Source organism: Mauremys reevesii, linkage group 11, assembly GCF_016161935.1.
Source record: "Mauremys reevesii isolate NIE-2019 linkage group 11, ASM1616193v1, whole genome shotgun sequence".
In the NCBI taxonomy this organism is placed as follows: domain Eukaryota; kingdom Metazoa; phylum Chordata; order Testudines; family Geoemydidae; genus Mauremys; species Mauremys reevesii.
The window spans coordinates 19057656-19080538 of record NC_052633.1 but is presented as its reverse complement, the minus strand read 5'-3'; the positions used below and the strand labels follow the sequence as shown (position 1 = coordinate 19080538).

Below are 22883 nucleotides of genomic sequence, written 5' to 3'. Positions count from 1 at the left end.
ATGGCACCCTGTGCTGCAACACTCTTCAGGCACAAAGTGCAGGGAAGGCTGCAGTCCTGGCTTGGCAGAGCAAATGCCCCTGGCCAGGACTGCCAGGTGGACAAACTCCTAGACACCGGGGAGACCATCCATTCAGCAACAAGGTGACCTCCTCTGCAGCCATCCTCCTCCTCACAGCCCTGATTGGGATCTCTGCTCTGCCCTGCCAGGACCGAAGCTTCCCCTGCAACTTGGACTTGCAGGGATTCAGTATCATCAGCCCTGTGGCTGTGCAGGGAACCCTCTGCAGCTCCGCTGTCACAGCCCTGCTCAGTCGCTCCCATGACAGTGTGGCTTCAGAGGGCTTTCTGTGCTCCTGCAGGGCCAGTGACACGCAATCCCTGGAGACGCAAGGTGCATAGAGCGGGAGGATGGGGGCTGCACTTGTGATGACTGTTGCTGATGGATTTGTTCTTGTCCGTTTCAGTGTTTCAGCTGAAATTGACATTTGCTGACATCTGTCAATTTAAACCGAATCCTGCCAAGCCCATGTGTAAAAGCATTAGTAGTGGTACTAGTGTATTTTAAAGGCTTCTTGAGACAGGATATTATATACCAGCTTCAAACATTTTCCTTTCATTTCAAAAACAAGAAACTCTGTTTGACTAGAATCGTTACTTAATCTTTTTTGGGTAATTAAGAATTTTAGGTGAAGAAAAATAGTAATTTTAATATATAATGAGTTAGACTTGATTTGGTAGAACTGTAGAAATTCCTGTCCTTTAGAGTTATGCAAATGCAATTCATATGACAAACCTTCATGTCTGTCAGTTCCTTTTAATAAATGTTTTTTTTTCCTGCTTTTAGTCAGCAGATAAACAGCGAGCCTTAGAAGAAACCAAAGCCTACACAACCCAGTCCTTAGCAAGTGTAGCTTATCTGATCAACACTTTGGCCAACAATGTTCTCCAAATGCTGGATATCCAGGCATCCCAGCTTCGGCGCATGGAATCTTCAATCAACCATATTTCACAAGTGAGACAGTTTTTACTTATATCATCCAGTATGTGTTACTGAAATCATACAGGAGATGCAACAAGGGTTTGGATTATCTGATGTTATGCTGCATGGTGTGGAAAAGACAGTTGGCATTAAAACAGTGGGCCATCCTACTGCACCTGACTCACATGTTTGACTTAGATTATTAATATTATATCACTTAATTATTAATGTAGTTTATCAGATTTTTTTTGCCTTTATATTACATATACATTTTGTTTAATGTTTATTATCTTAAGAAATGTATATAGAATAGCGTATTAGATGGATCACTGAACTGTCCCAACGTGGCTGGCTGTCAGTGGTGTCTAGTCCATATTTCAGATGAAGGCAAACAATCCCATAAGGCATCTGGCAAAATGGATAATGCTGTGCCTTGGGACATATCTGTCCAGCACCTATTTGGTAATTACCGTATATACTCGTTCTTAAGCTGAATTTTTTTAGTTAAAAAGGGAAGCACCAGAGAAGGGGGTTGGCTTATGAAGGAGTATAGAGAGGGAGAGGTGGGACACAGCCCCTCCCCGCAACAGAGGCAGCACAGCCAGCAGAGCCAGAAGGGAAAGGCGGGGCCAGAGTCTCTCCGCTTCTGGCCATGCTGCTCTGCCCCTAGCTGCAGCTCCAGGGCTGGCAGACTGCAGCTGTGCTGCTCGGCCCCGCACCCCCAGAGCCAGCTGTGGACGCACCGCTCGGCCCGCCGGAGCACCCTGAGGCCATGCCACCCAGCCCAGCCCGCTGGAACATGCTGTGGCCACGCCTCCCGGTCTGGTCCACCGGAGCAGGTAGGCCAGAAACATCCTCCCCTGGCCCTCCCCAGATAAGGTGGGAAGGGATGGGATGGGGAGAGTGTGGGGGTCCCAGGCTAGGGGTGGGTCATGTGGGGGGTGGTCACAGGGGTTACTCCCCTGACCTTCAGCTTCTCCCCCCTCCCAAAACATTTCCCCACCAGTTGCTGTCCCAGCCTATCAGGGTAAGCAGCTGGCGCTCTGGGACACTTTGTTTACTTAGGTTTACTTCCGTGCCTGCAGACGCTCGAGGTAAACAAGCTTATCTCGGCCCACCAGTGGCTTATGCGGATGGCCCGGGAGCCAAAGTTTGCTGACCCCTGAATTAGAGGGTTGGTTTATGAATGGGTCATGAACATTTTCCATTTTTACTTAGCCATCTTGCGGGGTGAGCTTATAAACGAACCGGCTTATGATTGAGTATATACTGCAATTTACAGATACCCGAAGCATGAGGTTTGATAGTCCCTATAGTTTATATTTAGCTAGTGTAAATACAGATGCTATTTTTTTCTGTTCTGTTTTGAATCTTGCTGTTTGTAACAGTAGTTTCTACCTGTTAATGAGTAAAGTAGCATTTCCTGTTGTCCATTTTGAACTTACTGTGTTTTAATTTAGTTTTCTCTTGGCATTGATTATGGGACTTTGTAAATTCAAATAGTTATATAATTAAGTTATAAAGTAAAATGTAAAACCAGGTATTTGAAAAAAATCTATTTACTTACTTACCAAATGAAGTACAGGAGTTGATGATGAAAAGCACTCCGAGTAGAGTATTTTCCTGTGAAATGTGCACAGCTTAGGTTCCTGATAGTATCAACTCTTTCAGGGTTCCCTTTTCCCCCCTGCAAGTCTATATGTGCTTGGCATTTTAGTGTTATTTACAAAAGCAATTCAAGTCAACACTTAATGTTGCAAGGTGATAGAAAGATCATATAACTTTCTGTGGGGGAGAGGAATCTTAAGACCTGCCTGCTTTTCCAGAAGTGTTGCCAAATATGTTGCTTGGTCAAGACATCTGTTATGTATTTAATTTTCATATTTGCATATAATTAAAATGACATGAAATAAACAGTTTCTTCTGGTTTTGAAACATGTGAAAGTAAAGTTGGACTCATAAGTGACATAGGCCTTGTGGTTAAGCAGGGCTTGAGAAAGCCACTAGATCAGGGGTGTCCAAACTACGGCCCGCGGGCCAACTGCGGCCCGCGGGTCAGTTTTTATTGGCCCGCAGCAAATTCTGAAAATATAATTGAATATGGCCCGCACATGGCGCTTGAGCTCAACTCTGTTGCACTTCTCAGTTTCAACACTAGATGGAGCCAGTCACAGAAAAGGTGCTTCTCCACTAAACAAAATTAAGCAAAGAAAAATAGTTACCACGAGTCACCAGAAATGGCAGCACCGAAGAAACGCAAGATAGCAAGTGAGTGTAGAACAGGGGTGGGCAAACTATGGCCTGCAGGCCACATCCGACCCGCGGGACCGTCCTGCTGAGCCCCCGAGCTTCTAGCCTGAGACGCCGCCCGGCCCCTCCCCACTGTTCCCCTCGCCCACCGCCTCAGCTCGCTCGCTCGCTCCACGGCCGGAGCCGGCACAAGGCTCTGCTGTGAGCTCCCGGGGCAGTGCAGCTGCAGAGCCCGGCCTGACCCAGTGCTCTGAGCTGCGCGGTGGCGGTGGCATGTCCTGCATGTCGGCTCCAGCCGCGTGGCGCGGCGTTAACCCTGCCCGCCAGGGGTGCTCCTGGCTGCCGGGTATGGCGGCCGGGAGCTGGGTGGGTTGGATAGGGGGCCGGAGAGCCGGGGGTGGTGGTCTGGGGGGGGGGGTGTGGTTTGGGGTTGGGGGGAACAGGGGGTTGAATGGGGGCAGGGGTCCTGGGGATAGTCAGGAAGGAGGGGGTTGGATGGGGTGGCAGGGGCAGTGAGGGGCAGGGGTTCTGGGGGCAGTCGGGGACAGGGAGAAGGGGTGGGTGGATGGGGCAGGGGTCCCGGGGGTAGTCAGGAAGGAGGGGGTTGGGTGGGGTGGCAGGGGCAGTGAGGGGCAGGGGTTCTGGGGGCAGTCGGGGACAGGGAGAAGGGTTGTGGATGGGGCAGGGGTCCCGGGAGGGCCGTCAGGAATGAGAGGAGGGGTTGGATGGGGCTAAAAGCTGAAAGTCTGGGTTCTGTTTCTTCTTTCACAGGCTTCCTGTGGTCAATTAATTTGTGATAGTTTCCAAATCTGTAAAAATAAATATATTAATTAATATTTGTGAAGAGCTTTGAGATCCTTATACAGCAGGCATTGTAGAAGTGGAAAGTATTATTTTGTCCAGGCTGATCAGTTTTGTATGCTGCATATGTGAAAAGCTTGTTATATTTTTGTCCTGTAGTTTATGTAAAGCAGCTTTTTTTAGGAATGCCATCACATTTCCAATTGTCTGTTTCTTTCTGAGAATACATGACATTTATACTAATTGAAATGTGAGTTTATTTTGTTGCCGCTAGTACAAGTGCAAAATGCTTCATTATTACAAAGAAGTGCAAAATTACCAGTGCCTAACAGAAGGCTAAAGGCTAACGGAAATATATCTGCCAACATTTTCAGTGCTGCATTTGTATAACAAAATGTAGCTAAAAATATTTTTTCAGAGTTTTTGGCGTCTTTTTAAATATGTGCTCCTTTTGTTGAGACTGTAGCATTTCATGTGAAGGACATTTTCAGTGCTTTCAAGAGAAACAGTGATACCATAAGAGTGAAGGTTTAACTGGGGACCTTGGCAGCTGTGCTGGGCTGCTGTCAGTCTGCAAGGATATCAGTTGTTCGATCTCTTAAAATAAAAAGAACAGTCCCCTCCACCTCCAACTATTAATGTCACAATCATTTTTCATTTGTCTGCCATGTGTGTAATCATTTACAGGGCAGGAGTATTTTAAATTCATTTATATGAAGTTCTCCGGAAAGGCACACTTAATATATTCAAGCTTGAATTTCAGCGTTCGCAGACCAATTAATCCCATTGTATGAATGGTACAATATTGTCTTTCAAATATAGTTCAACGTCCATATGTTTTTAAAAATCAACTTTGGTTTCATTTCATAAACCATATCTGTATGAAATAATAAAGAGATAATTCTTGTCCAGAAGCTTTGATTATAGCTCCTATTTCATGATGAACTTCTTGGAAGACTTAAAAAATAAAATATATATAAATTCTCAATTGCAGAAGACTTCTACAGTATTTATTGCTTTTCATGTCCAGTGTAAAGATGCCAGTCGTACTGTTTCTAGTGCTAGTTAGCATACTTCATGTGTACAAGAAAGTCAAAGGATTTTAATTCAGGCTGATCTACTTCATCCACTCTGCTTCAGAATGGGCACAGGTCTAGCTCTTCCTTTAATTCACACATGGCTATGCTTCAGAGTAGTATGTTGATCACTTCAGACTGATCCTTAGGCCTGGAAAACAGTCTCTAGTACAAAATCTGAGATAAGGATGAGCTAATCTGCCTTTAATTCTAAACAAGGAAGAACTGAATCTCGGCTGTCCTGTCAGCCAGAATTTATTAGACAAGTGCTCTCCAAATAAATATTTTGAAGAATAAGGCCACCTGGCATTTTAAGTAGGAACACTTTTCAAAATTGCTTGTTTGTTAGAGTGCAGTTCTCTTCCGAAAAGACACTTAATTTTAAAAAGTGGTATTCTGGAGATCCATGCTCATTTTGTTCAACTGATTTAAATGCCAAATTTGATCAGTTAATTTATTTTTTTTCTAAATGCCAACTCTGCAAACTTAATCTGAGCACTGAGGTTAAAGTTGACAAAGTAATTTGAGTATTTCAGGTTATAGGTCCCTAATCAGGAAAGCATCCCTTTCTCATAATTAGGTCATGGTTTTTACTTGTATAGTGTTTACTAGTAGGCAGAAAGCTAAACCCTAAAAACATTTATTATATAAACATCAATTTATAATTTTAAACATATCCGAATACCACATTTAGTTTAGTTGTTCAAGTTCACAAAGAGAATACTGATGGCTTCAGCATTCTCAAAACTAATATTGGCGCCTGAAAACTTGCCAAAGTGGCTTAAGGGGTGATTTTGTAAGGTTTTTTTAATAAATAATTCTTTGTGTACAAGGCCAGTTTTTAAATTTCCATCTGTCAATTGTAATGTCATAAATCACTATACTCCTGTTGTATTGTCATAAAGAGCTCAAGAAGTAGCAGTAGTTGGGATGGGCACAGCACTAACCAAGGACCTCACACAAAGTAAATGTTCCTTTCATTGTTTTCTACTGGGCGAGCTGGAGATTAATCCAGGTGGCTGGGGTAGAGTGAAAATACTGCTTCTTTCTTGATCTCTTCCCTTGTCCTCCTCTTTTATATCCCTCTCCCTCCAACACCATACCCAGTGGGTGGCTTGTGATGTGTACAGAGCTGCAGGGCCCCCACAGCAACCCACAGTCTTGAGCTTCTGTCCACTGCTCCCATGGCACCTAGCTAAGCTGCAAGAGCATGTGTGAGCCAGCCCAATGTAGCCTCCATTGGAACCCCCCACCCCATGCGTTATTCTGTCAGAAAAAGTTTGGAACCACTGTCAGTTAGTTGTCTCTTATCACAAGCTATGGGAACAAACAGCCAGCTCCAAAAGTGCCAGCACAATTGTATAACGTTCCAGAACTGGAACTATGTATTACCAATGTATGGAATGGGATGAATTTCAGCATCTTGACAATGCCATCACAACTGCTGTTACTGATATTAGTTAAAATATAAATCTTGAGTCTAGGCAACTATCTTCTAAAAAATCAGTTTGTCAAGTTTGTGAACTTGCCAAATGTAAACAGGGACTCCTATGTTAAAGGAACAAGCCAATTTAAAAGGGACAAGATTTTGGAGTTAGAACATGTGCGGACCAGGAGAATCCGACTGTTTAATTAAAACAAAGCATCATGAAGGCCCACGGTGGGTGTTGACATAACGTGATTTCTGTCTAGTGCTCTGAATGTTTAACTCCTGGCAAATAAGTATTTTTAAAATATTTAAGATCCATTCCTTTCCAAAAACATTTGTCGGTGTTGTTGAACTTAATGATTTTAGTCTTCAATCAAGTTTTTAAAAGTGAATTTTAAGTCTACTAGACACATACTCTGAGAATAGTTGCAAGTCCAAGTTAGAATTGTATGGAATCTTATGTTTTTTCAGAAATCCAGTTTGGAAGCATTCAGGACTCCTTTTGCAATTTCACTTCTGAAATTTGTCAACAAATAGTAAATCTTTTAGAAGGCCAATTTAATAATCTGAGAGACTCCTCTTACAGGATTTTGAAGATATTTCTAATGTAAGAGGTGGCAGAAAATTGGTGACTGCTCAGAAATTATCTAATGCACTCGTTATTAGTGTAACCCCTTTCCAGAACTGACTGGTACAATATTTTGCCAAATTACATAATGAATATTGGCATTTCAGACTTGCCTACAGAGTTACGGATGGAAGAATAGGTTGGAACATATACTTAAACTGCCTCAGATGTGTTATTTAGCAAATGCTGTTTTCTGAAGCTACTCTAATTTTCTCGGAGTCATCTTTAGTTGCTTATCAAAAGATTAATAGTAACTGTTTCTAAATTCTGCCCTAGATATTTACCATCTGACAATTGAAAGCAGTGGCCCAACGTTAATCAAGCTTTGGAGAAGTTCACAAAACAATGTTGACAGTAACCTGAAATTGCAGATTAGGAACAAATTCTAAGTTGTCATTTGAAAAGTTATGACTTGCTGAATATGATTAGTAGTTGCTATAGAAGGGATGCGGTTGTTGGATCAAATGGATTGGAAAAGGATTTGAAGGAAAGAGCATCCCTTCAAGGTGCTGAGTAGGGGAGTTTGGGGCCTCCTATATCTGGAACAGCAGGGAGTTGACCCCACTCCTCCTTGCACTGTACAATTTGTTGCTAGGTACTATCTGATATTTTAAGTGAATAAAATAGAAGCCTAATTAAACCACATCCATTACTTCCTGTCTTTCTTCTGGCATGGACAGACAAATGATTTGCTGTTTGTAGGTTCAGTATTTTCCCTCCCATGAACATTGGAGTAGAATTATAGCTCTGAAGAAAGTCTTGCTAAAATTGATTGAAAATTGTGTATCTGCTCTGAAAAGTCATTGTATTAATGGCATGTTTGGGTTCCATGCCTACAGTGTTGCCAGTGATGATTTTCTTTATCACATATGTTCAATTTACCAGTAAAAAGATATTCTAATTGCCATGCCTTCAAGCCCAGCTTGGATTCTGAGTCAAACTGAGTTCTTTCATCTCGCCAAATCATCAGTAATAAAGGTTATTGCATATTGGCAGTCCACTGTCTTTCGCTAATACCTCTGTTGGGACACTGGGGCAACCCTGTTTTCTTGAAAGAGTTTGCATAAGTGTAATTGACTGGAAAGGAATAAAAATGGTTCTGATGCACAAGATGAAATAGAATCCCGTTTGCTCTTAGTTTTGTTGACTGCAGTGTAAACAGGAGTGTAAAGCACTAAGAAGTTATTTTTGTTGCTATGAGAATGAGTACATGCAAATAATAGATCTCTTGCTGCACATAAGACTTTGTATAAAGAGCACTTCTCTCCCTCTTGACAGCGTAAAGTCAGTTACCATTCGCAAACACTAAAGTCATGTTTAAAATGGTAACAAAAAGGAGACACTAGAAATCGCAATGAGGGTAATTTTGATAGGATTATATAAGCCCACATAGCTGAAACTTTCTTCACTGTATAAATTTCCTCATGTGAAATTACCAAATTTGAGGTCAGCAATGGTTTGACCAAAATGTTGGTTTCAAGTGCTTTCTTGTCTTGTCGTAACTCTGAAACGGTGGTCTGAAAAGAACTGTTTCTTCCGCAATAAGAAAGTAAGTCTGTTTTCAAGTTACATTGCTCTTTCCTTGTTGTGTCCCAAGCCAAGACCCTTAGGATTTCCAGACGATTTTTTGACGAGTTAAATAAAAATCCATCAGATACCTCTGTTTAGCCCACACCATTGCTCTGTTTTGTGCAAGTTCTTTTGGTGTAAATTCAGATGTGACCAATTTTACCAAAACTGGATCAACAGCAAGCTAAAGAAAACCATATCGAGCGACCTAGAGAGATTAGTAATTAAAGCTGCAGGAAATTGGGGGAGGTTTTGTACTAAACATAACTCTGTGTCAAGGGAGAAGAAATAGAGCAAAAGCACAATGCAACATAAGTAATTGTGTTAAAGCAAGTGTACTTTAATCTTTTCTTGTACTAACGTTATTTCTGTGTAATCAAGCGCTGCAATGAAAGTAGGGAAGAAGCAGTCAGGATTGTGGGATGGTCTAAAAATGAATCTTAAACTGCTCACAATATATGAAAGTTTGAGAACCACTGTGCAGTCTGAGGTCACAGATGGATGAATGCAAGGGACCAAATTCTCTACTAGTGTAACTCCATTTACTTCACCGGAGTTCAAGTAGAGAGAATTTGGCCCACACTATCATCTGTAGGTACAAAGGGATAAGTTAAAGATGTGGCATCTGGCTTGTATTCATAGTTCCTTGCTTTTTTTTGCTTAGTGACACAGACGAAATCATTTTTGGATGTTAATTATCAGAGGGGTAGCCGTGTTAGTCTGGATCTGTAAAAGCAACAAAGAATCCTGTGGCACCTTATAGACTAACAGACGTTCTGCAGCATGAGCTTTCGTGGGTGAATACCCACTTCTTCAGATGCAAGAAGAAGAAGTGGGTATTCACATCTGAAGAAGTGGGTATTCACCCACGAAAGCTCATGCTGCAGAACGTCTGTTAGTCTATAAGGTGCCACAGGATTCTTGGATGTTAATGTCTCTGGAACTTTCACGAGACATCTGTTTGGCAGTGATACTTTTAAATTATACTTTGCTGCATATTCATTGTTCTCCCATAATTATTATTGCTGTGCATGTAGGGTGGGATTTTCAAAAGTGCTTAACTTTGGCCCTAATGCTGCTCCCGTTGAAGTCAGTGGACGTTTTACCATTGACTACAGTGGGAATAGCTGGATAAGTGCTAAGCGCTTTCAAAAATCTGACCCTTAATGCAGAGTAAACTCTGTGTAGTAACTGAGAAACCTGTTCTGATTTTTCTGAACAATATTATCTGTTTTGATACCACTGCTACTATGAATGAATAAATTATCATAATGAGAAACTACTCCACAGTCTGACAGAACAAATTAATTATGTCCGAGGTTTGTATTACAGGACACACACACACAAACTGGGGGAAACAGACTGGGAAAAGACCTTTGGAGGGTGACTATTAAATTCTAGATACTCATTTAAAATTGCTGTCAAAGTACAGAAATTGTTAAATTAGTGAAACCGAATTAATAATAGTTACTAATAGAGCGGAAACATTAGGAGGGATTTTGCTTAATTGTAAAGAGTTCAAGTGAAATTGGAAGGTGGTAACTTCTAACAGTGATTGAACAAAAGGAGTGTAAGCAGCCTTACTCAGCAAATATTTGTACTGATATATCTGTATAAAAGCATGGAGCCGAATGAATATTTTAATACCAAATGTACACTTAATATTCAACGCTATTGGTAAACGCATTGTGTTTTGCAGACGGTGGACATTCATAAAGAAAAAGTTGCTAGAAGAGAAATTGGCATTTTGACTACGAACAAAAACACCTCAAGAACCCACAAAATCATTGCACCAGCCAACCTGGAGCGACCAGTTCGCTACATTAGAAAACCTATTGATTACACAATTCTAGATGATATTGGACATGGAGTGAAGGTAGGTGATGTTATAAAACACTCTTAAATTACTGTATGGTTTCAAAATGTAAAGACCTGGAATAGTGACTTATTCCTGTCTTCCACGTTGCAGCGTGGGTTTTCTCAATTTGTTTAATTCAGATGGATGCAAGAGGAATCCCCCACCTTGCAGACCATTTTACCCCTGATTCTGGGTATGCGTATGACCATGGAACTCCTCTGGGGCACGGATAAACCTGCTTACTTGATAGAGGCTAATATCTTTGCCCTTGTTTGAATCCGTTGTCAGGAGGTACCTGAATAAAGAGAGGCTATTAACCATCTGCCCCTTCGCTGCCTGAGTTACTGCCACAAAATACATTTGTTGACCCAGGTGTAATACCAATAGTGCTACTCTGTGGCTCACTAGCAGGAGGTATTTGTGTAAAAGGCGGCATTTAGTGCGCTTTAGTTTTAGCGGTCGTTGAAGAGAATTTTAACATGACTGATGTCCAATAATGGGTTTTCTGAACCTGAAGGCTGCCACAAAAACCTGGGCCAGCCAGTTATGCCTTTTCAGGAATATTTTTAAACACAGATTTGGGATGAATAGTACAATTTTTAGGGCCTGAGTTTACATGTAGTTATTAGAACTTTACAAGCTAATTAGGTACTAACTGCAAATTTGACTAGATCCATAACTGCCTGCTTTTTTGCAGATACCTGGTTGGTATACACAGTAATGCCATATGCAAATTAGACATGCATTTTAAAAAATCACATCTAATCTAAATAAAATCTTAGAAGATGTGACCTTATAATTTTTATGCTATTAGGAAACCATTTGAATATAAAAAAGGGTTGTCAACATTACTTTCTGAAAGAAGAAATGTAAATAACATGAAGCAGTGTCATTTCCAAAACACATACATTAACAAATCCACAAAACTTTCAAAGTAGTGGTGCAATAACATGCTTTAAATCAATTGACTGCAAAATTTCATGTGCATAACATGAATTTAATTATTTCACATGTCTGAATTACAGTTTATAAAGTTAAGTAACTAATGCAAGTAGACAAATCAGCTTTGAATTTAAAATTGAAATTTAAAGCATTCTTTAAAGATATTTTCAATAAAGCAATATTTTATTTAAGAGCTTTTGAACATTGTTTTTGTTACAAAGTCATATCTTATTCGTCATTAGAAATGTTTGCTACTCCATTTGTGTACATAATCTGGTAAAAAAAAAAAAGTGATGTTTTTCAGCACATTTTTGCAGAAATATTTCATACCTGGAAAGCTCTTTAGGAAATCAGCTGCCTTGTATTAGAATCTGCTGTCTGTTTCTATAAAAGAATTTGTGCATATCAGCAGAATTCCTTATGGTGAATCAATGAATATATTAGCATGTAGAGCATAAAAGTGAATTATTGTAGCTATCGTTTTTTATGATAAACTTTGATTTAATGAGATTCTTCCAGGACAGATTAAGGAAAAATTATTTATCTCTGCTACAGCACAATTTAATTTAGACTCAGTTATACACCCATTGTAATCAGAAATCCCGTTAACTTCAGTGCAACAAGATCAAGCCCAAAGTGATATGATAAACTATGTTTTTACGAAAGAATCTGACATCAGAGCTGCTCAGATGAATGGATTAGTGTATCACATGTTCAGATCCCGTGACCAGGTCCTGTGACAGTTGCTTAAAAGCAAAGTTTGCTCCAAAGAACCTCTAAATTGTGCTGCATTTTTATTTAGGAAATGAAATTCTGTAAACATTGTGTAGTTTGTCAAATGATCATCAGTGTGCACTGCTACTTGAAATAATAGTTTCTCTTTTGTCTATAAGGTCCACAGATCTGTTAACTAATGGGCTCTCATCCTTTATGCAACTCTATAGACAGAACTAGTCACCTCACACTGAAGAGTTCACTATTTTGTGTGTGTGTGTGTGTGTGTGTGTGTGTGTGTGTGGTTTGTTTGTTCTGCCTCCATAGCTGCAAGGAGGTTTATTGGGCTCTCTGCTACAGAGTAAAAATATTATTTAAAGGAAAAAGTTTTGGCTATAAACTTGCCTCTATAGTTGTGTTTCGTGCTATAATGCAAGCCAACCAGCTCATCCCCATACTCCCCCTTGCTCCTTCTCGTAAAAGGGCTGCTATGGGGACTCAGGAGATGTTGAGCACGACTCCCTTTAGGGGTTTCCCCAGCCACCTGATACCAGCTTGTGCAGGAGGTGCCTCAATCTGTGTTCCTAGCCCCTACCCATGGGACTTCCCCTCCAGCTCTGTCCCAGGGAATTGGCTTCCTCTCCAGGGGCAGAGTTTTATCCCTCTGGGAAGTTTTCAGTCACCAGCAGCCTCAGTTGAGGACAAGGGTTGGAAGAGTGTTGAATCTTGGGATTGAGCATAATTGGCCTGACTCTGGCATAGCAATTTGTCTTCAAGGGTGGTCCCTCCCAGTGCAGACGATCTGAGCCTCACTCTCATGAGCTGCAGACAAGGGGTTCAGTGCTGGGTCTGATCTAGTGCCTTACAGTTTCAACTTCAGAATGTCTAGTGGCTGCACAATCCAGCATACAGACAGGATGAGGATCTCTTTATACACCTCTAGCCCGATATAACGCCGTCCTTGGGAGACAATCTCACCGCGTTATAGGTGAAACTGCCCTATATACAACTTACTTTGCCTCCCCCCCCCCCCCGTTCCTTTTTCCCTGACCACCCACTCCAGAGACCCCCGTCCCCAATCACCCCCAGGATCCCACCCCCTACCCAACCCCTGTCCCCTGACTGCTCCGCCCCCTGACAGGCACTCTGCGGCAGGGGCGGGAAGCGGAGCAGCCTGGCCCCAGTCCGCTCCACCCTGCCAACTCCCAGCCACGGCACTCTGCTTCCCGCCGTCAGCGAGTGCGGAGATGTTGGGGAAAGGATGCCCCCCCCCCCCACACACACTCACCTGCGGCGGGAAGCGGAGCGACGTGGCCCCAGCCTGCTCCGCTTTCCTTGCCCCAGCCCCAGCCGTGTCGCTGCGGGGCAGCTGGGGAAAGGTCCTGCACTCACCTGCAGTGGGAAGTGGAGCGCCACGGCTGGGAGCTGGCGGGGTGGAGTGGAGCTGGCTGGGGCTGTGTCGCTTCGCTTCCCGCCACCGGTGAGTGTGGGGAGGTTGGGGAAAGGACGCCCCTCGCACTCACCGGCGGCGGGAAGCGGAGCGACACAGCCCCAGCCCGCTCCACTCTGCCACCTCCCAGCCACAGCACTGCGCTTCCCGCTGCAGGTGAGTGCGGGGAGGTTGGGGAAAGGATGCCCCTCGCATTCACCAGCGGTGGGAAGTGGAGCAACACAGCCCCAGCCCGCTCCACTCTGCCACCTCCCAGCCACGGTGCTCCGCTTCCCGCTGCAGGTGAGTGCGGGGAGGTTGGGGAAAGGGCGCCCCCCCCCCGCACTCACTGGTGGTGGGAAGTGGAGCACCACGGCTGGGAGCTGGCGGAGTGGAGTGGAGCTGGCTGGGGCTGTGTCGCTCCGCTTCCCACTGCAGGTGAGTGCGGGGAGGTTGGGGAAAGGACGCCCCTCGCACTCACCTGCGGTGGGAAGTGAAGCGACACAGCTCCAGCTCGCTCCACTCTGCCACCTCCCAGCCACGGCGCTCCGCTTCCCGCCGCCGGTGTGTGTGGGGAGGTTGGGGAAAGGACGCCCCTCGCACTCACCTGCGGTGGGAAGCGAAGCGCTGCGGCTGGGAGCTGGTGGAGTGGAGTGGTCTGGGGCCGGGCTGCTCCGCTTCCGCCGCTGCTGGTGAGTGTGGGGGGCGTCCTTTCCCCAACCTTCCCGCACTCACCTGCAGCAGGAAGTGCAGTGCCGTGGCTGGGAGGTGGCAGAGTGGAGCGGGCTGGGGCTGTGTCATAGACTCATAGACTTTTAAGGTCAGAAGGGACCATTATGATCATCTCGTCTGACCTCCTGCACAATGCAGGCCACAGAATCTCACCCATCCACTTCTATAACAAACCCCTAACCTATGTCTGAGTTATTGAAGTCCTCAAATTGTTGTTTGAAGACCTCAAGCTGCAGAGAATCCTCCAGCAAGTGACCCATGACCCATGCTGCAGAGGAAGGCGAAAAACCTCCAGGGCCTCTACCAATCTGCTCTGGAGGAAAATTCCTTCCCGACCCCAAATATGGCGATCAGTTAAACCCTGAGGACGTGGGCAAGACTCATCAGCCAGCACCCAGGAAAGAATTTTCTGTAGTAACTCAGATCCCATCCCATCTAACATCCCATCACAGATCACTGGGCATACTTACCTGCTGATAATCAAAGATCAACTGCCAAATTAATTGCCAAAATTAGGCTACCCCATCATACCATCCCCTCCATAAACTTATCAAGCTTAGTCTTAAAGCCAGATATGTCTTTTTCCCCCCACTACTCCCCTTGGAAGGCTTTCGTTGCTCACTTCATCACCCAGTCTATTGCTAATGCATAGAGGATTTGTCGCTCTGCTTCCGCTGCTGCTGGTGAGTGTGGGGGGGATCCCTTCCCCCAAGCCCCCTCCCCCGAGCGACACGGCTGGGGCCAGGGCAAAGGAAGCAGAGTGGGCTGCTCCCGGCCCCCTGCTAATCTCCTGGGCCACTCTGGGACTGTGGGGCTCCCAAAAGTGCCCTCCCACAGCTCCTGCCCCCCAGACCCTGGGGCGGGGGGAGCTCCTGACCGCCCCCAAGACCTCTGCCCCTTATCAAACCCCTCAGCCCCGGCCTGGCCCGACACCCTTAACACACTGCTCAGAGCGGTATGTCAGAGCTTTACCATGTTGTATGTGAACCAGCGTTCTATCGGGTCGTGTTATATCGGGGTGGAGGTGTACTGGGATGTTAAGTGATTTCTCAGAGCTACATCTTTAGTTCACCTTCCTAAGATTTATTGAGCGCTGCCATGGGACCTAAAGTTGGTCCTTAACATCTTGACTCTTTATCTTATTGAGCCCAACAGGAAGGCATCCATATATTTCCTCTCCATCAAAGTGGCCATCCTGGTAGGCATTACTCCCCAAGAAGGTGGCAGAGCTTAGGGCCTTATCTATTGAGGGATAATACTACATATTCCACAATGATATGGAGTATGGCAAGTGGCGAGTATGATTTTTTTGGGGGCTCTGTGAAAAATTCTCTCCCAAGAAAAGTTGTGACATATATGGATGTTGGTAGAGCCTTTGAGATCTACCTCTGTTACACACAGTGCTCCATTGATTCTCTACCATCTGATATATAAAGAAAAGAGAGTATCAAAATCCACTGTTTCAGAATAGTTGAGATGATGCATCCATGAAGCCTAAAAGTCAGTGTCTTTTTCCAAGCAACTGAGGTCAAAGTCCACTCACTGAGAGTGGCAGCAGCTGACCCAGCTAAGAAACTACATGTGCTATGAGATCTGCAGGACAGCCACTGGGTTATCCATTCATCCCTTTTCAAAAATGTATAAGCTGGACATTCAGGCATCAGTGGATGGTACCTTCAGTTTGAGAATGTTTCATGCTGTGGTCTGAGTAGTGGAGAAATAATTTAAAATCCTCTATGTAGTTAGTTCTGTAGTTCTGTTTGAACCCTCCCTGAAGCCACACTATGAAAATCCCATTGGTTAATGAATCAATGGGCCTTGTAGATGAAAGAGAGGAGGGAAATTTTATTCTGATTTGCTAAAAATTTCCTTCCTCTGAGTTGCATGATCCTCAGATCTGACCCCAGTAGGATAAAAAAATCCTGTTCCGTTCATTCAAATTAGCTCAAAATTACACTCTACAGTAGGAATTCACAGTATATTACTGTAGTGCATATAATCTCATTAAGTTTCAGACCACGGGGGATATTACCCTTTGCCATGGAAACTGTCTCAACTGGTGAGCTCTTCAGAGTAGCTTGCCATGCTCTCCTGTGGCAGTGACTGACAGGTCTGGTTCTGGTTATGTAGCTTCATGAAGCTGAGAGCCTATTGGTCATTAGATCTGTGGACCTTGTAATTTAGAGGAAATTTTCAGTAAATCAAAAAAATGTATTATACCTATATAATGTAGTGGGGTTTGTTTGGAAACTAAACAATGGATGACCCCAAATATGGTATGTCTAGACGAGTAACAGTTAGGATTCCGAGCTGCTCAGTGTTCCCAGTATCACGTAGGGCAGTGGTCCCCAACGCGGTGCCCATGGGCACCATGGTGCCCTCTGGGGCATTTATGTGCGCCCGCCTAGTGCCCAGCAGGGGAGAGAAGCCGTGATTCCATGCCTGCCAGGGACAGAGAACTCCGGGGCTGCAGGCTGTGGGTGCCAGTGTTCTCTGTCCCTGGCAGGCGCGGGGCCGCGGCTTCTTTCCAGCTTCTCCGGGGCTGCAGACTGCGGGCGCTGGTGTTCTCGGTCCCTGGCAGGTGTGGGGCTGTGGCTTAAGCCGGAGAGAAGCTGCGGCCCCACACCTGCTGGGGACAGAGATCTCCGAGGCTGCAGGCTGCGGGTGCCGGTGTTCTCTGTCCTCCCGGCTTCTCTCTGGCTTCTCTCTGCACTGCCCAGAACTGGCGCCAAAAAACCCCAAAAAACAAAAACAAACAAACCGCTCTGACTCTGCAGAATGGATGGAATGCCGCCCCGTAGCATGTGCTGCCCCAGGCACGTGCTTGCTCCACTGGTGCCTGGAGCGGCCGGTATGTAAGTAATTGTTGGTGCCCGCCACACTCTTCTGAAAACATGAATGTGCTACTGGCCACAAAAAGGTTGGGGACCACTGACATAGGGTATAAGAAAATGCAGCATTCTTAAAAATTACTTAGAACTAAAAAAAACCAAATAAATAGTCAAACCAATGGACTGGTATTTCTGAACACATTTAGGGCTTGTGAAACTATCTGGCACTGTAGCAGCAGGACATAAATACAACTTAACTTTAAAAGCTAGCGCCTAAACTCCCAATTTTACTCAGTCTTTGGAGTGCAAAAAATTGAGATTCAGGGTTCTCTTTGCTAGGAGATCTTTCATCATTTCAGGTTGAGTGCTAGTTGACATGACAGGGCTCGCTGACAGGACACTTTTAGTTTAGGTTAATACTCCAGAATGAATGTGCTTCTGCTTTAGCAAATTGGAATTATAGTAATACACGTAAAACACAGTTTACTTGCATCCAAATTCTCATAATCAATGAGGATGCTTTTTGCCACCTAGTATAAATTCACTTGTAAAGTTAATCCACTTAGAACCCAACACTGTCACTGCGGGGAAAATGTTGACCCTTGGAATGTTAGCAGTGGGAGAACTCTAGTGACTGCGCTGTCTCACAAATAGTTGGATATTTAGTTGCCTACTTAAATTTAAGACATATCTGGAGGCTGTTTGATTAATCAGTGTGTCTATTAAAAGTTTCATCTTGAAAATCTTTTGTTCATGGCACATTCTGCTTTAATCACTCTTTCTATGATCTATTGATACATTATTTTGTTGATGCTGAATGCTTAACTTTTTCTTTCTTATTTCCTTTCTCTTCATATCCTGAAGTTCCAACTAACCTTTCAATGCTTTTTTCCCCTTACCTCTTTTATTTGCTCCATGTATGCATTAAGTGGTTGCTTAGATTTAAGGTAAGAAACCCCAGGGCTGGATTTCCATTCTTATTCTTCAGAGACTATTACACATGGGGAGGGATTTGAAATTAGCATGTCACTAATAATAATTTTTTAAAAGAATAAACCATTCCTTCTCTCTCCTTATGTACCTATCTTCAGTCTCAGTGTGATTTCAGTGTGGATAGACATTTTGCAATATAAATGAATGGATTTAATGTAGCTAATATTTGCAGTTAATTATAAAAGCTTACAGTGAATTGTTGACTCATTTTAGTATAGCTAGTTTTCACCTAACAAGGGAGAAATAGTATATTTACACTGAATGGAAATAAATGGCATATAAATGAGTAGTTAGCCGAATTTAAACCTCCCCCTGTGTAATACTCTTTTTATCCTATATACGGTGTGATTTATGATTCACTTTGTGACCAGTATTTCAATGTAAAATTACTCAGATAAAGGGACACCAAGGTTGTGTTGCAAAATCAAAAATATTTTGTTATATTAAGTTTTGCCTTTTTTTAAAGTTGCAGTATCACACATTAGTTACTTTAAATAAATGTCAGAGTTCTTCTTTATGTAAAATACTGGTATGTATAGAGGCAAACTTTTACAGATATTTTCTCAGACTTGGTAATATCACTATGCAAAATGTTAAACCACTCTTGAAAATATCAGATTGCTTTTAGTATGCCACTAATTTAGCAGTATTATGTTATCTCATCAATGTACTTAGGCCACAAACCTGAAAACTGTCATATATGAGTACTCCCAGGTGAGCCTAAGGCCAGCTCTACATTACAAACTTACCTTGGTATAACTATGTTGCTCAGGGGTGTGAAAAATCCACACCCCCCGAGTGATGCAGTTATGTCAACCTAACCTCTGGTGTAGACAGCACTTTGTTAAAACAGCTACTGCCTCTCTCGCAGGGGTGGATTAATTACACCGACAGGAGAAGCTCTCCCCTAGGCATAGTACAGTAACCCTATCAAAGGAGGAAATTAGATTGGTGGTTTGCATGATTTATTCTTGAGAAAGCTATGTAGGCTATTACTTATTACCTTATCTTCTAGATGCTTTTAAAGTGATTGCTTAATTTGTTGCAGTATCTTTTCAGGTATCCAGACTGACAGGACAGCATTTGTAATGCAGTAGTAATGCATTTTTAATACTGAATTTCCCAAAGAGAGTTTCTGTTTTAAAAAAAAAAAAAAATCCTATTCTTGGTGTGGTAAGTGATTTGAGAAAGCAGCTGGCAGATTCTCAAAGTTTTCATTAGTTTCTCCAAGTTATGCAGAAGTAATGATCTAAAAGTATTGTATGTTGACTTCATTATGGATAAGAGCTGGCAGGTTCTCTTCCCCTTTGCAGTGATGGTAAGAGCCTCTTTTCTGCCTTTCAGAGTAAGAAATTCTTCTATCTATAGAACTTGAATGATTCTAGTGTAGGTCAAGTTAGAATTTTAAAGTTACTTTTCAAAGAACATCCTTGATCTCAAGCTTGATTAGGCCAATCAGACAGTGTGTCAGACAATCTTTTGTTGCCAGATTTGTGGGGTTTTCTTTATTTAAAAAAAAAAAGTTGTGTTGTATGTTCATTTGATCTGATTTGCACTTAAAAATCCTAGGTGCACAGACTGGCACACGTGACTTGAAGCTGCAAGAGAAAAATGGCCTCCATAGTCATATAAATACAATTGAATTGCAATTGTGACCCATTTTGGAGGAGATCACATATATAATACTTACCGTATATACTCGTTCATAAGCTGAATATTTTTGGTAAAAAAGTGACGCGTCAAATTTGATTTTAAACTCTATGGAATCATTGAATTGAATATCTAATACATTGTCATTTTGTTTACCTGGAGTGTCTGCAGGCATGGAGCCCATCGGCTCCCTGTGGCCACGGTTCGCTGTTCCCAGCCAATGGGAGCTGCGGGAAGTGGCGCAGGGGCTGCATCTGGCCCTTCAGACATTTTAATCTGGCCCTCGAGCTCCCGTCAGGGATTGGGGTCCGGGGCGTCCCCTGCTCCAGCTGGGGAGCGGGGTTAGGGGCTTACCCCCTCTGTGCGTGCTGTGGGTCCGCGTGGCTCTCGGAAGCAGCGGCATGTCCCCCCTCCGGCTCCTACACATAGGATGCTGCCCCTGCCACAACCGCCACCCCTGCAGCTCCCATTGGCCGGGAACCGCAGCCATTGGGAGCTGCAGAGGCGATGCCTGAGGATGGGGCAGCGCAGAGCTGCCTGGCCACGTCGCTGCATAGGAGCTGGAGAGGGGGACATGCCACTGCTTCTGGGAGCTGCTTGAGGTAAGCGCCACCAGGAGCCTGCATCCCTGGCCCCCTCCCGTGCTCCTGCCCCAGCTTGGATCCCCATTCCATCCTCTGAACCCCTCTGTCCCAACCTGGAGTACCCTCCTACACTCCCCAGCTCCACCCCAGAGCCCCCATCCCAACCCCCTTTCCCTGCCCCAGCCCAGAGCCCCTTCCACACCCAGTGGATTATGTCTGACTTCTTCTTTGGAAAGTGCCTCCACTTGAGATCTGATCCTGAAGCGTGTTCTGTATTTAAAGAAATGTTCTCTATTGACATGGTCACTGCTATTTGCAGCTAAAGGGTCACAATGTTTAAAGTAGATCCTGTTGTAAATGCTTCAGATCTTTAGACAGTAGTTGCCAACATGCCATGTGAATACACAATACACCTGTGCAAATGCAGGGGCTCGTAGCATGTCTGGTGATTAGGTGTTAGTAAGACTGTACAATCTGTCTATGTATCTATAAAATATTTGTTCATGGAACTACTTTTTTACCCATGAAATCATTCCTGAAGGTTGAATAGTTCAATCAGAGCAATTCTGCAGTTCATTCAAGGCTGCTGTCATGTTAAAAAAAACAAACAAACAAAAACCACTCTAATTGTAGTAGTTTCATATCAGCTATAAGTCAGTTGCTGCATAATAGATTTACACTGTCATACAGTGGGAGACTGAAGGACTCAATCTATTTCACGTATCAAAGTGAAGATTGAGATGACTTGATTATGGTCTATAAGACAACAGGGAGAAGATTTCTGATAGCACAGAGCTCTTTTAATCTAGCAAAGACCTAACCAGATCTAGTGGCAGGAAGCTGAGGTAAAGCAACTGGAAATATGAAATAACTGGAAAAACTGATTTTTAAGAGTGAGGGTAATTAACCATTGGGATGTGATGGATTCTTTCACTTGAAAAGTCTTAAAATTGGATGCTTTGTAAAAGATACGGAGTTAGCATGGAATTTTCATTGAGCTTTCCTAGGCTCTTTCCTGCGGAAAAAGCTTATGGTGTGAGAGGGTGGCATGGTTAAAAATAGAAAAAAGTTGGTTTTGGGGAGGATTGGGAGATAAAAAATAATGGCTGGTAGGCTTGGTGATTGTTTTCAAGATGACCTGCAAAGGAAAAAAATGAGTGTTCACCCATTTTTTTGTTTTTTGTGATCCATAAAGAAGGTGGCCTGAACTTATTAAAGGAGGAGTTTCCTGCCCCTCCTTTTTTATTTTGCATTAGAAAAAGAGGGGGAAAACCTTTGAAAACACACCTTTTGAGCTGCCTTTATACTTCATAAAAAAATGTGGAAGTAATTTTATTTCCTGTGCAGTTCACTTTTAAATATTTGCAGTTTTGTGTGTTCTTCACCTTGCCTTCCACCAGTTTGGATGCCTCTAGTGATAAGTGTTGCATGATCCCCAAACTTGTTCTGACTATGAATTAAATCCATGCTGCCCTTGAATCAAGGCCTTTAGATTCAGTTATCTTGTCAGTATCTCCTATAAGTGTTTCTTAGTCACAAGTAAATCCAGGTATCAAACAACTTCGAAGTATTTATGGTTATTGTAGTTCATGGGGCACTAGAAGACAATGCAGCATGCTACTTTTCAAAATCTTTTCAAGTGCCTAATATAGAAAGAATTAAGTTGCTTCCTTTTTTGCAGCCTAATAAATCACTGAACAGTCTAACAGTACTTGCATCCATTTATTCGTTCCTGAAAAAGTCTGGATGGGAAACCTAAACTCATCTTTATACAGGGTAATTAGAGTGCAACAATTTGGTCCGCTCTTCAATTACTTGGCATGTGAACACCTTACATTTTAGGAAGAACTTAATTAGGAAATAAAATCAGAACCTCTTAGAAAGCACAGTTATTCTAGAAAGTAAGTATACTGGGCAAACTTAAAAATCTGTGAGTGAATGCAAGAGTAACGTTCTGTTCTCTTGCTGCTTATTTAAAAAAAAACTTTAGGGTCACTCCTTTACATTTCCAGAGTTGAGGATTAGTGTAGGAAGATATCTGTGTATGACATGCATGTGTGTGCACACACAGAAAGGGTATACAAAGTGGATCTAACTGCAGATATGTGAACATTTTTATAGTAATGGGGGAATGAATATTTCCCCACTATTTCTGGTACTAGAAATCCTTACATAGACAGTGGGTTTCTTGGGTTGGGGAGGGTTAGGGATTAACTGACTTGCATCTCAGCTAAAGTTACTGATGCAATTTCCTACTTTATCCTAACGCTATCTCTCTCTCCATTTCTCCTCATCCAAGATAATCGGAAAGCTTTCTCTGTATGTTGTATGGTATTGTTCTAGCAGTGAAGGTCAGTCAATCAGAACTGTTGAAATAGCTGTATATTTCTCATTGCTTTTCTTGATTATTTGGCCT

The 22883-nt window shown here is 43.2% G+C and overlaps 1 protein-coding gene across 7 annotated transcripts in view; it reads left to right on the top strand.

Moving 5' to 3' along the window:
- Nucleotides 1-22883, top strand: part of ABI2 (abl interactor 2) — a 119470-nt gene that overhangs the window by 47285 nt on the left and 49302 nt on the right. For 4 of the 7 annotated variants that reach the window (XM_039494324.1, XM_039494323.1, XM_039494320.1 and 1 more), the window contains exons 2-4: nucleotides 847-1014; nucleotides 10434-10610; nucleotides 18170-18187. In XM_039494324.1, coding sequence (XP_039350258.1) covers nucleotides 847-1014; nucleotides 10434-10610; nucleotides 18170-18187 — 363 coding nt within the window. The remainder of the gene's footprint in view (nucleotides 1-846; nucleotides 1015-10433; nucleotides 10611-18169; nucleotides 18188-22883) is intronic. The other 3 variants (XM_039494325.1, XM_039494322.1, XM_039494321.1) reach the window with 1 other exon arrangement.